Below are 17,429 nucleotides of genomic sequence, written 5' to 3'. Positions count from 1 at the left end.
CACTTTGCTTTGTCTATCAGTATAATGCCATCCCTGTCATCGAGCTGTGCTACAAGACTGATTACTGCCTTTGTCTCAGAGGCTTGGCTATACTACAAAAATGATCTGTTGCTGACAATGGATATCAGCAATAGCCACAGCTGAACTCAGTTGTACGAACAAACACAAGCCTTGTTTACACAAGGACATCTTTTGGTGTGACCTGTGGTGTGAATTTAAACCAATGTTATTATGGCTTTTTCCTGTTTACCCTCAACCCACTCCCTATAGCTTTATTCAGATAAGACAATTAAAATAACTAAACAGCTCACACCGTACTGGCAGCCAAATTCCCAGTTTGAACTGGGAACTGAGTTGATGTTAAATTCCACCTGCTGTAAACATGCCAATGCAAAGGCAGCATAATTTTTCTCCTTTAGGATTTGTTTTTAAAATGCTTGATCATCATCACATCCCACCAATGCATGCACAAGGCTTAACTAAGCAATAGTATCTATACTTGAAATATGTAAACTAATTGCTTAGGGCAAACAGGTTCTCCTTACTTTAGAGCAAACCTTGCCTCAAATCCTAATCCTCCTTTCTATTTGAACATGAAAGCCCTCCTGGGCAGAGAGCTCTCCCTTTGCTGAGCTGAACTCCACAGTCAGGAAACATGTCAGTGCCCTCAGCCCCAGCAAGACCTGAGGAAACCTTCAGACTGGTAAAAAAAGCTAATGCCAAAAACCCTTAGTAAAAGAAACAGAGTAAATAAAAATGTTTTCTTTAATGTCGCATTTTCATTTTCAAATGACAGCTTTTAAAATGGGTGCAGTCCAAAGGGTGAAAAGTAATGGCTATTCTGGCCTCTCCTTTTTGTTTCTTTCCAACGTTAAATTAAGTGCATGCTAACTCAAGCTAAGGGCCTTGCAAAGAAAAGAAAACCTGGCAGAGGCTTATAAGCACATCACCCAGGTTCACAAACCCAACAGCCAATGCCAAAGCTAAGAGCTGTAATTGCCTGCCAAGATGAAGGGCAGGAGCACAGGCCAGTGTGGCAGCATTTGCAGGGCACACACTTCTTGCCCCATCTCTCCTCCACAGGTGATGCAGCCAAAAGCCTCTTGGACAAACACCTGACACTAACAAGACTTGGGGGCACAAAAGATGATTTAATTTGTCCTGGGTCTTCTCTCCTTTGTTCAGAACAAAGATTTATATAGCATGCAGAAACAGCTCACTTCTACTTTTGGCCCTTTTGCAAAGTTTTAACACCTAAAAACAGCAGTAGCAAATGTGTCTCGGGAGGGGGAAATGTGGAGATAATGAAACAGAAATTGCACTCCTTCACCCTTCATGATAGGAGTCCAGCAGAAATTTCACAGACATGGAAGTCAGCGTCCCCAGATGAGCATCAAGATCTTGAAAGTGAGTATTTGTCAAAACAGTGACATTCATCACCTGTCATTTGGAAATGTTCAGTACTATCAGAATAAGAGTATTTTTGTTCCTCCAGGAGGAAAAGTGCTCTTCTTTTAGAGATCATGTATTGGTATCAATATTATGCAAGGAGTGATATCAACACTGTTACCTTGATGGAAGTCACACTAAGCTGTTCACACTGATAAGATTCCTGCAAGGGCAAAGCTTAAGAAGCAACTTGGAGTTAAGGGACAGCCATTAGCTGTAGCATTAAGCTACTTCTAATTCAGACATACAAATATCCATTTTGTGAAGCAAGTAATATTAACATCTTTAAAACAGCTTGACTGAAAATGATTCGTCTCTGTAAATACTGCAAAACAGTTGACAGACTCAAAAAATAGAGAAATATCCCTTTTTCTTCTTAAAGCTCATATTAGACTTCATGTTTCACCAAGGCAAGCTGCTGTACTGCCAGCATGCAGAGTTTGCAATGAGCAACCCTCCAAGAAAGATTTTCAGCATTTACTATAGATTTTAGACTCTTGCCAATGAGACTTTCAGAAGATATTCCCTTGTCTGAGTCTCTCTAGACCCACGTGAAGACAGCTGTGGGGTTTTGTTTCTCTTACATAAGAGGTTGTGCTAGGTCCTCAGTTTCTGACCTAGGTTCTACACAGCTGCATCATACAGATTAACTCCACAGTGCAACGAACTCTTCTCATGCCATTATTTCACAGGAGCTCAGAAAGGCCTTCTGACTCAAGAGTTTTATAATACAATCAAATACAGGTTTATCAGCCTGAGGCCTAGAACTGGTACTTAGCACTCATTCCTTTTCCATAGAGACCTTCTCTACTGACTACAGAAGACATCTAAGGAGACCAAAGACCCCTGAAATTAGTTTTGCTAATAATTCATCTCCTTTTTTCCTCCCTGCTAGACTTTGCTCTCAGTGTTACAGCCATTCAGTTTCAAGACCAACTTGGTTATCACCTTATACATACAGAAATACATTGTACTATGTCAGCTCCTGCAACCTCCTCCAGTCTCATGGGATCTGCTCACTGCAGACATTTAGTTCCCCTGAGCTTTATTGCTAGTCAAGTTACATTCCCCTGCTCACTCCCACCCCACTACCTCCCAAGATTACTGAAAACACTTTGGGACCCTCCTGGATTGAACACACCCCTCTCTGAGATTCCAGCTGTCAGCCATAGCAATGATTTCCTGTATTTATGCCAGAGCCGCACAAATTCAGCTTCAATAATACCAGAACCTGATTTAGAGGCTTCAAAAGACCTTACCTGAAAGCTATTCCAGATGTGTAGGTGATACCTAGTTTCCTGTTCTCACTCTTGGCTGCAATACTTCAATAACTACTCTATTCTTAACTGAAGGGAGCAAGTCCGAAACAAAGACCACAGACTCTAAATTTCAGCAAGGAATAAGAAAAAAAAATTAAAAGAGTGAAGCTGTAGTTTCACAGTAATTAAGAGAAAAGCTTGAAGTCACCAGTTACACCACTTTGGAATCGGCAGAACTATTTTGTCATGGAAAAACTAACCATCTGAGCCAAAGCACCAACCCTCCCTCCTAAACCATAAGGAGAGAAACTACACTGAAACACACTCAGAAGTTCATTTCCAAAACATCACTAACAAAAACACAAACTAAGAGGTTTTGCAGAGAAAGAGGAACACTTTCAAATGTTTCTATTGAAAGAGAAACAAAACTAGCTACAAGTTTGCTTTCCCAATCTTCTGCTTTCACACTTGTGATAACAAGAAGTCAGAGCAAAAAACGGGCAGATACAACCACAGAGCAAAGGTCCCAAATACTGAAGATTTTGCACACACAGAAAAGATTAAGTCACGTTCTGCACAGAAATCAGAGCTTTATGTTCAAATGCTTGTAATTACTGCCAAAAGGAAGCTGTGGATTTATTTTTAGGGATCTATTTTTAGAGAAAGCATTACCTCAATATTGTCATTTTATGGTATTTGAGGGGAAAAAAAAAAGCTTCCTTGTGCTAAATTTAGAGTAGTTACATTTCCTGTAAGGATCAGCGCAAAAAAAGTCCCACTGAAAAATGAGAAGATTTTTTGGGGTGTTTTTTTTCCATCAGATGCTGAATCAACAGTTGCATACAGGTTAATGGCGGTTCTTAAGAAGTCTCACAAATTTGAAGACAACCGGATAGCTGTTATCCTCAAAGAAAAGAAGCTTTTTGCAGAGCCTTGAACCTGGTTAAAGGCTGTTTTCGAAAGGTGCCACTGATGCTGCAATATACTACACTCACCTTTAGGTCACAGCAGTATAGACACTCATTTTCAAGCCTCCAAAAGAAAATGTCAAAAGCTCCGAAATGCAACACTTCTCTGTAAAACTACCAAAGGTAACAACCAATAGCCAAACAGTAAAAGCAAAAATTCTAAAAATCTAGAAATTCAGATCTCATAGAAACTAAGTACAGTTCTCCATAGTTTTCCTCCAGAAGAGTAAGATCCATTGCTTAGAAGGAGATTCTCCATCCATTGACTCGAAAGTATATATTGGCAGCACCATAACAAGTAACATCCCAAATAACCTCAAATATTTACACTTGCATATGATTTTTTTCCCTACACTTGCCGTAGGCACTGTTTGTGGCCAAGGCTTTGGGAAAAGGTGTTCTGAGCTGGTTCTGAGCAGTAAGCATTTGAAAATCATAGAATGTCTTATGTTGGAAGGGACCCTAGAGATCATCTAGTCCCACCTCCCTGCCGTGGGCAGGGACACCTCTCAACTAGACTGGGTTGCGCAAGGTCTTATCCAACCTGGCCTTAAACACCTCCAGGGAGGGGCATCCACAGCCTCTCGGCAATCTAGTCCAGAGTCTCACCACTCTCATACTGAAGAATGACTTCCTAAGATCTCATCTAAAAAAGCCTGTCCTTAATGCCTTCAGGGACAACTGAGGTTTGGTAATAAAAATTCCCGTGTAAAGACTATAAAAAGCTCACTATGGTATCTAGAAACACATATGAAACAGGTCAACAGGCTAGTGGGCAAGCCAAGACAAACACAACGTAGGGTTAATTTAATCATGGCACTACTGGCTTCAAAGTATCGTATCAAAAAGCTCTGCAAAGTCTGTTTCACACTGAAGTTGGAATCTGCACTTCAGACTTTCTCCTGCCTAACCATGCCTGATAAAACTTAAATAAAATCTGAAATACAGATGAAACTATATGCACAAATGGATATGGCTTATTACCCATCACTTTAATTAACGAACAGCATCTTCTGTGCTGAAGGAAACGGTAGTCCCACAATTGATTATCTTTCACTAGCTCAAAAGTGGATGAAGAACAGCTAAAAAGCAGATACATCTCTATTAGTAACACTCAGTTGTTGCTCACTGCACCTCCTCAGCACCATTCCTGTAAAATACTTGCACGAGCTTACCATCTTGGTCTCCTGTTTTGGAAATATATTTAAAGAACTGCAATCAAGTTCAGGAATGAATTTTTACATTCTATAGAATTTATTTATATAAATACTGTCTGTAACATCAAGCTTACGTGCAGTTGGAACTCAGACTTTTTTCTTCAGCAGAAACAGAAATCTTACTACTAGAGTCACAGATCAGCTATGTGCTCTTCACATAGTTCAGACTCACACTTTACAACACTCTCCAAACACAATCATCAAACTTGTACTGAAAAAAACTTATAGAAGACTGAGACACAATTAGTTAGAACTAGGTAACTTTAGACAAAAAAAGCTACAAGTTAATTTTGCACTGCTGCTTCAGGTAGGTCACGGTACAAGTTGAGGAAAGATTGGCTCCTGCAATTACTTGTATAGTACAAACTAAATTGAAATCTCTTGCTATGTTCTACTGTTTTCATGTTGCAAATAAATACAGGAAGAGAGCATTCTGCATTAATATGAAAGGAGTAAGACAAATATGGCAGCACATGCTTCTCCCTTTAATTTGTTATTCTTACTATTTTTACTACTTTCAAAACAATGTACACTGACATGCTAACTTCACCTCTTTTTCACAGGAGACTAGGGTTGTCTGGAACACCACACATTTCCACTGCACACTCCAAGATAAAAATGACTGCAACAGGGAAAGGAAAGTACAAAGGCACACAGGAGAAAACTCTAAGTTTGGCAGTTATTTAAATCAAAGATAGATAGATAGATAGATATTCCTCATATACAAGAGGGTTCTTCTGTCTGTAAGTACAAATCCACCCTGGCACCTAAGCCCCACACAACAGCTTATTTGCCACTAAACTTGTGCCACTCCAATCACACCTGTGCAGCTCGGCTGGGAAGCGGCCCATGCTGTGCACACACACACACAGCTCTGTGCCTGGACTCTAAATGTGTAGTGTGGCCATGCACAGGCAACTTAGGTGAGACAGCCATGCATCATTTACAGCCCTCATCTTCCATCGTCTAGCTGCCTGGTTGAACCAAGCATGACACCAGGAACTAAATAATTCTTGCATGCAGCTGTTGACATGCTTCCTGCTCTTCTAAAGCAGAGAGGGCAGAAGTTCTGGGGGGTCAGATGACGTGTCCTAGCACGCCTGGTGACACACGCTATTTCCAAGAAGATAAATTTCTGTCACACATCCCTGCTTTAGCTCTTCAATACTCAATTTGAGGCAGACATCAACATCCCGTTTTAATTATATGCCTGGGAACACGAAGGACCGATAATCCTTTTTACTCCAACCAAATCATCCATGTCATGAACTGTGCGGTACTCACCACTTACACAGCAGCTTCACACATTGAAAAACATTAAACTAAGCTGAGCTGTTAGAAGCATCAGACAGCAGGAGCTTGCCACCAGACCTCAAATATAAGCCTCACAACAAGTTCCACCACTCAGTAACACCTTATACATAAACCCACTCTCTCTGCCACATTAAGGGTGTAGCCTTTTAGGTTTTGGAAGCAGTAAATAAGGAAAGTTCCTACAAAGTCCTCTTCACTGTTAACTGCACATTCTTCACCTGTCCTCCTGCGTTTGACATTCAAGCAGTAAACAGTGCCACATCAGAATCACTCTGCAAGTAACTGTACAGGTTCCAGAACCATCATGCCAACTTTATGCAGAGAAAATTCTTTAAAGCCATGAAGATGTCCCTTTCTTCCCCCTCCCAGTTGCATAAGCTTATTTTTCAACATTTGGCAACAGAACAAACATATCTGAATCACAAAGGACCAATTTTTTTGTTGTTTTCCTTTTGAGCTTCCTTAATTAGGACTCCAGTATTTAGAAAGTAAAAGGAAAGAAATGAACAGTGGTATAGAACTAGCCACATCTCCAGCTTTTAAAAAGATGCTGTTTAAGGTCCAAATAGTATATCTAAAAATGACTTATTTGGAGTAAGCACACCATCAAGTTCAATATATAGGTCAGTACTTCTGTAATAATTTCACCCCACCCTGAAAACAGGAGTTCTGCTCACCTCAGGGCACACACATATAAGAAAACCAATCTTAACACTTATTCACAAACCCCTTCCAGAAATTTACTGGAGCAGAGCATGAGAGCTTTCCTGGCTAAGATAGGTTTCATTGTTAGAATGAATCAGATTATACTAATGATAAAACAAGAGGAAATGGTCTCAAGTTGCACCAGGGGAGGTTTCAATTGGGTATTAGGAAAACTTTCTTCCCTGAGGGAGTGGTCAGGCACTGGAAGATGCTGCCCAGGGAGGTGGTGGAGTCATCATCCCTGGAGGTGTTCAAAAGATGAGTAGATGCAGCACTTGAGGCTGTGGTCTAGTGGTTAGGGAAATGCTGGGAGGAAGGTTGGACTCAAAGATCCTAGAAGTCCTTTCCAACCACAGTCACTCTATGATTCTATACTGGAGCGATGCTCATTTTTAACTAAATTGACCTGAAGTCTCTGCAAACATTAGTTGAAATCTCTAGCATACAGGTATTTATTGCAGGAGTGATGCATTAGGATCTCTCTCATTCTGGAACACGACAAAAAGCCCGTATTCTGTGTGAAGAAGGACTGCAGGGCAAGCATTCTTTGCAAAGTCTCCTTTCAAGACTAAATTGCTATTTAAAAGTTAAAATAACATCACTTCTAGCTCTTTCATATAAAGAACACAATTTTCCATAGTTAAAAACTGAACCAAGCCATTTCAATGAAATATTTTACCAGGGATTCCCTTCTGCGTTAGAATTTATAATTGAAGCTTTCATTACACTTTTATGTATCAGAAGCCTCAGTTTACAGCAGTACACATCAGGAGCTTGAAGGACTTGCATAAAAACCTACCACTGAGCCTAAGTTAACACAAATGTCAGTTTCAAAACAAACGCCTTTAAATAACATCTACATTTAAAATACTGTCTTAATTAGTAAAAAAAAAAAAAATTCTAACATTCACAGTAATTCACAAAAACACAAGTATTATATACAACACCATGATTAAAGACAAATATATAAACACCATGTGACCTAGCCTACAACAAGCTCAGAGTCAGAGCACCACAACATCTCTCTTCCCAATTTGCTTGCCTTTAGACACACAATGCTTCGCACGGTCTTTCCTTGGTTAGGAAGAATATTTCAATTTCTCTGAACCTGAGTAGCTTCCAAACACCCGAGGCAGAGGTTCTCATATAAACGCTGGGTTTTTTCCTGCATGAGAACACTAGCTCGACTGAAGTGCATTGCTGAAGATTAAACTTCTCATTTATTTGTAAATCTAAATCAGGGATGATGCTCCTACAGTTCAAGTACTTGGACACCAACCACATCAGCCAGAGGAAATCCAAGTTACTTCTGCAGCATTACTAGTGTCTCTGTTTTTGTTCCTCAGAATCACTGTTACTGCCCAGTACTTCCCACACAGCTGCCTTGCATACAGTCACACTTGTCTCTGTTTCAGTCTAAGGGTAGAAAACCCAAACATTAAGAAAGTGACACTTAAGTGACAAACTGCTATTTCAGAATCCATGAACCTAGAACACCAATTCTCAGGTTTTGGGGATGGGGGATGGGATGTTGGGGAAAACAAAGCATCATTTTTTTTCCTCAAAGCTTGTTTTAACAACCAAAAGAATAGCCTAGCAAGTTTCTTCAGTTCTGACAGTCTGAAAAGATACTTGAAACTATGTATTTTCTTTCTACTCTTACACAAGAAAAAAGGGAGGTTATCATGAGTGCATGGGGATATGTTCTCATGCTGGCTATCCTCCCAATGCTGTTAGTCATTTGGGTGAACCAAAGAGAAAGAGAGAAGCACAGCATGGCACAGAACAAGCTTATGCTGCCAGTGATTCAGAGGGGCTTTCTGGCCATTTAGCTCTACTTCTGAAGTTGATTGTTTTCCACTGTTTTTCTCACTCATTATAGTTGCCTTTCATTTATCTGATGACAAAGCCTCTGAAGATGAAAGGGCACTACTCTCCCAGAGAGAGCCACAAAGCAGCAAGAACTCAAAAAACTGACAGACCTCACCATCTCACAAAACAAGCCTTGGGGATTTTTACCTTGAGGCTAACAGACCTGAGCAGGAAGGCCAGAACAGTGGCAAAAACGATTTTAAAACTTGCCCCCAAAAAAACCCTAAAGGACATTTTAAATGATACATGTGTTGGGAGGTGCAATAGTTACTGCTCCAAGAACGTTTGACATCATAATGAAACCTCTTTAAAAGGCTCACAAGCCACGTGCTACCACAGGCAATAGGCTGGATAGTACATTATTGCAATCTAAAAAGACAGAACAGATCTAGCGTGCCATAAATAACTAAGTAGTACTACATAAAGCCATGTTGCTTTAACATAGTAAAGAGCATGAATAGACAGCCCTATCAAATATAAACTTAATGGACAGTTTAGGCCCAACTAGGAAACCAAAGAGAGTGTGCTGACAGCAAGCAAAACAGCTTGAATGTTAAAAATACAGAAGCACAATGGTTCAAGATAAATAAATTACTTTAGAGAAGATTTATCAAAAAATGTGGCAGGGATTAAAAGATAGAACAGGTAATTGAAAAAGCAACCTTTCAACAACACAAAGTGGAACTGAAGAGGTGAAACAAATTAATGCAGAACCTAATTTCCCATAATAAATTCTGCTCTAAACAAATTATAAAATTAATTTTTCAAAGTCTTTAGCTAGTAATTTTATTTTTTTTACTGACTTTTAATGATTAAGAACACCAAAATTCAAATATTTAAAAAAATAAAGGGATTCAGCAACATTTCCAAGAAAGAAAAAAATTCCTTCATTCTAGCGATTTCATCTTTAGGATCTGTGTAAGGAAATAATTTAAAAAATTCAACCCTATTTTTGTTTTCATTAGCACTGAAACAAAAGCTTTTTAAACTGAAATTTTTACAGTTATAGTTGTCATCCTTCTTGTTCTAATGATCTGACTCCACCCACTCAGCTGGGGCAAGATGAGAGAAGGGAATAAGTCCAGCACAGCACTTTGCTTACACAACCACAGTTGAAAGAATTCCCAGCATAAATGCAGAAAAATTCACCTCCCTGTTGCCTGTTACCAAGAGCTTTTAAACTGAGTTTTTGTGCAACACTAACAGCAGCAACAGCAGGTTATGACAATAAACCCAGAAGAGGGACTATATTGTTGCAGGAAGAAGACAGAAGCAGGAGAGATCCTGTGAACACCCCACTCAGGCAGGAATGGGTGCCCTTCTCACCTTCGATGCTTGTCGAAGCCACCGCAAATATTCAGTGAAGTTATCGAAACAAATGTAGTAAGTCTGGCTTTGAGGTCCAGAGGAGCTAAATGCTAAACAGTGCTGGTGCTTTTTCACTTCTTCCACCTACAAAAGAGACAAAATGGTTAGTAAACAAGAAAGAAAAGCCTCTTTGTAGAACTCCCCTGGACAAAGTTAAAGCGTGCCCAAGAGGAACTCGTCAAGTAAAACTGGACTAACCCTCTCAAACGCTCAAGCTGGATCTTGGCTGTCAAATACTCATGAAATCTACACAAGCAAGGAATGAAAACAGAACAAAGAAACCGAAGGAGAAAAACACCAAGGACATTGGTATTTTAAGAGACACTGAGCACCATAAAAGGTTTCCCTGTGAAACACTTTTAGGGCTGTCTTCATACCACTTAAAGTAGTACAATTTATACTCCTGGTTATTAAAAACAGGCTTAATAAAATGCTTCTCTTATAACCCAACTAAGTCCTTTGGCATTTCTCAACTTGCTAAAAAACACCCATAACACATCATTCTACTACTATATACAAGAAGTCCCACACAACTTACGGCCTCAATGTCTTAGCACTGCATTCTAGAAAGCCTTTGCAAAGCAGGAAGTGCAGAGTATTTATGGGGCTGAGGAAGAATATTTTTGAGTTATGATTTAAAAAACACTTAGCTCTGTGCCAAGCATCTTTCTCCCAAGTTTTGGCAGCAGAAACCCTCAGTTCTCCTTTTCTTTTAAAATTTGTTAACTTTCTGCTTAACAGCCTGCATGTCTTATATTACACAAAGCATCTTTGTGCAAAAGCAACTTAGAAATTCCATGTTACGTAATTAAAAGGTAGATAATATTTTATCTTTTTTAATTTAAAAAAAAAGTTTTTCCTCTCAAAGAGAAGGAAATGGGGTCCTGAATCCTGTCCTCTCCAGTGTGCTACATCCAAGAAAACAATTCACTGTTAAGAGTTTACCCACTGCTGCTAAAAGAGGACTAATGTTTTATTTCAGTACCTCCAGAGAACAGCTGAGGAATCATGTGAACAATCATGATAAAAGATGGCACTACTCGCCACATTGCTAGTGTAGAATATTAATAAATCAACCCTAGTCTGTGTATATAACACTGTGAAGCTTGTGTCTCTTCCAGTGACTCTAAGAATCAGACTTAGCAGTGTTCATGGTAACGGAGAATTACTGCAGATATAAATTTATCTTCAAGCATCTGGAAGAGATGACACTTCCAATTACCTTGGCTAATCAAGCCAATAATAGTGTTCTGAAACACTAATTACATGAAAATATTAATGTTGTAATTTGCCTTCATTAAGGTTTCACAGAATCACAGTATAGTTGAGGTGGAAAGGGCTGGTCCATTCCCTCTACTCAAGCAGGGCCATCTACAGCCAGTTGGTCAGGACCATGCCCACATAGCTCTCAAGCATCTCCAAGGAGGGAGACTCCACAACATCTGTGGCAAAGCTCTGCCAGTGCTCGGTCACACTCACAGGAAAAAAAATTAAAAAAATTTGTTGTGCTCAGATTGGACCTCCTGGGATTCAGATATAATCAGAAAAAAGTCCAGTTTTCATGTTCTGCAAGCAAAATCCTTTGTTGCAACAGACCCCTACTCATACAATGACAAGCATAAAAAAAAAAAAATTCCCCCATGTTCAAAATAAACCCATGCCCTTAATGGTTAATTTTCAGATCTTAAGAGTAACCCATGGATCAAACCTGCATGAGGAGGCATGGTTCAGATCACACACAATACAGCTGCATGTATCCTGTGGCTGTGTACTACTGCACATAGAAAACATTTAGCACTGCACACAAGAAACTAAATGTTTCCTTTGTTTTTCTTTAGCATTTTAATCCAAATGTTGTAAATGGCTCTGACCAGAATCATTTATGTACTTTGATAATCCCATTTACAAAAACCAGCTGGGGGGGAGAAGGGGGAGGATGGTGGGGTGGTGCAGAACCATCATCATCGAAAGCATCCTTCTGTGCATAAAGATTGAGAGATTAAGGAAGCAAATACATAAAATCAAATATCTCACTTTTCCACCAATTAAAGGGAGGACATGCATCTTTCCAGTCTGGCTTTCTTTTACTGATGAGACAATTAGGCACGTTCCACAAAGGATAGCTTGGCGTTTTGTCCATCTGTTAACTGGCAAATGTATTTTCCCTTTTCGCACGTTGTACATTCCTGAGAGCTGAATCCGTTCGGAGCTGCCAGTGCTGTTGGGCTTTCCTGAAATAGAAACAAAAGCATCCACTTAATCACAGAAAATCTTTGCCTCTTGCATTCAAGTCACCCTGAGACTTTATCAGCAAGTTTTCAAGCTACAGATTGCAGTGCAACAAATGAAACAGCGTCAAAACCATGCAAGCAGGTAACATAGTATCAGCCTCTATACAGGCTTCTTTCATAGGTAGAAGTACGTGACTGGTTGGTATCATGGAGAGCAGACCACATGAAATAATCTGCAGTAGTTCACAGAAGTACCAATCAATGGTACCAGTCTTCTCTATGGGACCTGGAAATCAAATGTTTATCCTCAGAAGTAACTGATTACTGTTGAGTTCACGCTGACTGTTTGGTGACTGCAAGAGGGGGTGACGTACAGCATGCTGACCCATGCCTGTCCGCATCACATCTCTTTCGGCCATCCTCAAGGCCATGGTCTGAACAGCTTCAATAGCTTTCCAAAGGATGCAGTTCCTACTCTCTCCAGATCCTTCTGTTCAGCCCAAACCCCACAGCAGAGACAGTACTCTTGGCCACCATGTAAATAGATGCAGTCTAGGTGAAAACCCTCAAAGACCCTGCTTCAGTCCGAGCAGAGCTCTGGAAAGAGTGAAGTTCTTTTGTCTGTATTACAATGAATTTGCTATTTATAATAACTCAGTTTATTAGCAAGACTATTAATTAGACCATATCTGTTACATGACTTAAAAGGCTCAAACTCTAATCTCATCTATGACTAAGATTCTACTCTATAGAAATCATTATTAACAATGGTAACACAAAGACAAGCATGTCTCATCTCTGCTCTTACAGGACATCGTTCTTTTGGGATATAAATGGGAAGAAACACAATTTATTCATTCTAATCTGAAGTATGTATCCACATCAAGTTACTCTATCAAGCCCTAAACAGTCCAGTCCAGATCTGAGTCATAAAGCAAACAGAGACAAGAGGTAATCATGCTCAAGTTAAACCAGATCACACTTCCGTAAGACCAATAGTGTTGGTCAAAATTTGGAAGGGATCTCCCCCAGACAGAAGAATCAAAGGTTACATTATTTGCAAGTAGCAAATTTGCATATTATAAATTACTCATTTTCTTGCATTTGTATTTACCCAAATTCTTAAAAAAACAAGGAACTAATACCTACTTAGGACTCCAGAAAAGCACACAGCTGATCCTGTCTTTTAACCCCTGTATTTCAGACCAGTGCCAATCGAACTGCAGCAGTGACAAGTGCTGCACACTATTACTCCTGCTTGTATGACAGCTCATTTGTCTCAACGAGTCTGTTCTTGCCTTCAAATTTTCTATGGGAAAATAGAAGAAACTTACCACATGCCCTACCCACAGCCATTCTCTCACCCCTGCCTACCCTGCACCAATTCTTTAAAAGCAGCTTTCTTGAATCTTCCTGACAGGTTAACAAGCCAAGACGGCATAGTTACCCTCAAGCACTGCTCTGCTCTAATAAACACTAGCATTTAGGCTACTGATGTCTGCCAGCGTGGATCTGCAGGAAGATCGCTGTCGCTTGAAACTAAAAGACTGAAACTTTAATGTCCACAGGGTACCAACCTCTAATGCAAAAATAGGTGCCCCAAGAAAGCAGTAATTTCTCTGCCAAGCAAACTCAAAACCAACAACAGAAGCTGTGGATAAACCCTTTTCCAACAGAACAGAGTGAAACAGGACATTCTATGCAAAGCTACAGAAAGACTGATAGGGAATACAAGCAATTAAAACAGAGCAACTCAGACTTAATTAAACAAAAGCTGATTCAGACTTTACATCTGGAATGTGAAGAATGTGGTTGTTGATAGTACAGTAGATAGTGAGGTTGCTGAAGTAACTGATAATTTACCTAGCTTGTGCAGAATGATGGACTCCATGCCACAAAGAACTGGTTAAAAGAATTAAACACACACAAACAAAATCTCTAAAGGAGTAAGAAGTGCCTGGTAAGTTTTAGTAGTATGGGTGAATAAGGAACAGTTGTCAGGGGTGCGGGCAGTTTCAGCTCAAAAAATGACATTTTACAGTCACCTTCTGGGGCTTGTTTCTGGCTGTATGCTAAGTTCACTGGAAAAGCACAACCCAACTGCTGATTGAACCCCTTAGGATTGCAAAGCAGTCTCAGTACCTTGGGAAGTCAAGCTCATTTAGCATTTCAATATAGTCAAATGCAACTTTACCCATCCAAGAACAAAGAGCACCATTCCCACTTAATATAGGCAGACCTGTGTCCTGGAAAACACCAAACTTCGAAGTTCTTTGGGATTCTGGTGGATAACACAGAGGATGAGGCCCTGCTACAGGGCTGCGGCAAAGAGGCTTGGCAGGAAATGTGACAGCATTCCAGAGGCAGCAGAGAAGTAACATTACCCTGCCTGGTGCAGTGGGGAAAACCACCACACTGGGTGCTCACACTTCACCAAGGGTGCTGAAAAATTAATCTTCAGAAAAGCTGTAGGGAGGAAAACCAGAAGCCTGAGAAACCTGCTTTCTAGGACCAGACTCTCTTGGACTCGCCACATGAAGCTAGGCACAAGCTGGACCTGTAAAACTACTCGGAAGTCTCTAAATGGCAGTTCTTCAAATTTCATATAAATTCACATGGGTAAGTCACAAGTCACAGTAACCATGAGTATCATCAGTAAATGTTTACTAGAAAAGCCAGAACAGAGCTATCGCTAGACATTTTCACGCTAGTTAAGAACTGTACCTTCTCTCAAACTTCAGATTTGATAGGTAAATTAGCATGGTAAGAATCCTCACCCATTCCTTCATCTATAGAAGAACCAAACAACAGCCCCTTCAAATTCCAAGGATTTTTTTCCCAGCAAGTACCACCCCTTGCTACATAAAAGCTAGAAGGTTCCTGATTAGAACACAGAAATAAAATACTGGGCCTAGTTCATTAAAACAAATGGTTTCTCTGCTTCCCTACATAATCAACCATCTGGTTGGACCAGATGATTCTTTGAGGTGCCTTCCAACCTGGGCTCTTCCACAATTCTATAACTTGAAAAATCCATGTTTAATATTAGATCATACATTGTTGCCTGAGACGCAATCTGCTCACATATTCAGTTTTCTTCCTGTTAAGTGGTTGTAATCACTGAGATTTGATAGTATCACAGTGTTCTATTATCAAGCAAGCGTGGGGTGGAGGAGGAGTGGGGGTGTCAAGACCCCTGGCTGATTTTAAGTAGAGGTTATTCAAGGACATACCAACTAGTTATGGAACCAGATTCTTATAAATCCACAGTTTTGCAGGTAACTGTGAGCAAAATCTGTTTGACAAGAAGCAGCCTTGCATCCTGAAAGAGAAGCCTTAACAGGCTGCAGCTTTAAAGAGCTCAGTTGCTGCCAGGAGACCATAAGCAGGAAAAGTTCAATGACAGCAAGCTCTGCCACAGCAGAAGTAGAATGGGACCTGGAAACAGTGTGAAGTGATCCTAACACTGGCTGTTCCTCACTTCAGAGAGGAAAGCAGCAGGTGGCAGGGTCTCACACTGCCCCATGGCACAGCTCCTCCAAGAGGTCTCATTCCTGACATACTGGGGAGTGGAGGACAAGGAAAATGCTCAGAAGTGTACCTGCCTTTTCTATGGTCTGGAAAATAATCAAATGAGAAGTCAAACTACCTTTTTCCCACAAGAAAGTGGCTATTTGGACTTCACCATAATGCCTTTGGGCTAAGGATCAAAGATCACAAATTATGGCACAACCATACCATCATCACCCAAAAATCAGTTGTTTGAGGTAACCTACCAATGCCAGTGGAAGCATAATTTTCAGTAAAAGCATCAGTAGTTCCGAAGTTACATTCCTCAGCCTGTCTCTGATCTCCAATTCACGATTTAGAAGACTACATGAGACTCACATTCAGTTTTTTCTTCAATTTTAACTACACCTAAAGGGAGCAGTTGTGTATTCACAGGGGCCTGTGATACTATAGTGAAGCCAACAGTTGTGCAGATAAAATGGTAATGAAGATCCTTTGTGACTTGAAACACAAATTCGAACCCTGCCAAAAACTTATAGGATAATTATTGTTGCCTTGATCAGAGTGGAGGCAAATATGCCAGAACAACTACAAGAGTTGCATACCAGAAAATGTTTTTCAAATACCATGCCCAACCAGAGCAGTTTGGGCATTTTAGCAAGAAATCTTAAAAAAGACACTTTCATTCCTGTCAGGACTCCAAGACTACAGCAACACCTCAGCAGCCCCACAACAGGATTTCTGTTCTGTATAAGGCATTAAAGGAGATGCTGCAAGGAATTATGAGCAGGCCACTCATTTGGCTATCTTGACATTCACGGTTGGATTCCTCTTAGCTTTAGCTTGTCCCAAGTCCTGGAGGGCAATTAATGCTATTTAGAACAAGGACAGAGAGAAGCAGGGACTTTGAAATGGCAGGACTGTCACTGGAACCACAAACCATATACGGCTTTGCAGGAAGCACAGATGGACACCAGCAATCTTTTCATGATGTCAAAGAGCTAAGGTCTCACCATGAGCAGCCCAAGGAAGCTTCAGGTATGAAACACATCGACATCCTGCCTATTGCAAAGGGGTGCAAGGCTTATTAAATACATACAGCCATTTGCTTTGGGTTCTGGAGCAAAGCTCTTTATCCTGGTGACGGAAGGCATACAGAATACATTAGCATCAGTAGTTATAAAATACTCACTCATTACAGGACATAAAAGTACTCAGGGGGAAAAAAAACCAACACAACTGTTTGCAGCTATATGGCTGATTTAAGTTGCAAGTACTTATTATTTTCCATACTGTTTGAAAAGTACAGCAAATAAAGTCTGCCTCTAAATAACAATTTAAGACATTAGAAAAATAAGAGCAGGAAAAAGTGTTGACATAAGAAATGTATTCAGTTCTGTGCAGTGGGTCTTATTTTTATTACTAATATTAGTCTGACAATAAAAACTAAAAGTTCTGAGACCTGCATGGCACAGCCAGACCAGCCAGCTGGAAAGACTGCCTGCCCTGAGCCGCCGCAGGTATTCACCAGCAGTA

General features: G+C 40.2%; 1 protein-coding gene across 1 annotated transcript in view; it reads right to left on the bottom strand.

Annotated features, from left to right (window-relative positions):
* LOC103774782 (PH domain leucine-rich repeat-containing protein phosphatase 1-like) overlaps window positions 1–13,824 on the bottom strand; it is a gene marked incomplete at its 3' end in the record, with an annotated part of 34,923 nt that extends 21,099 nt beyond the window's left edge. Inside the window, exons 1-3 of the mRNA XM_008942207.1 lie at window positions 13,758–13,824; window positions 12,187–12,383; window positions 10,111–10,236 (exon numbers count right to left, since the gene is read on the bottom strand). Of these exons, the coding sequence (XP_008940455.1) occupies window positions 10,111–10,236; window positions 12,187–12,383; window positions 13,758–13,824 (390 nt within the window). The remainder of the gene's footprint in view (window positions 1–10,110; window positions 10,237–12,186; window positions 12,384–13,757) is intronic.
* Window positions 13,825–17,429: the final 3,605 nt, after the last annotated feature.

This window comes from Merops nubicus, unplaced genomic scaffold (assembly GCF_000691845.1).
Source record: "Merops nubicus isolate BGI_N331 unplaced genomic scaffold, ASM69184v1 scaffold10826, whole genome shotgun sequence".
In the NCBI taxonomy this organism is placed as follows: Eukaryota; Metazoa; Chordata; class Aves; order Coraciiformes; family Meropidae; genus Merops; species Merops nubicus.
This window is presented reverse-complemented; position numbering and strand designations above follow the sequence as displayed.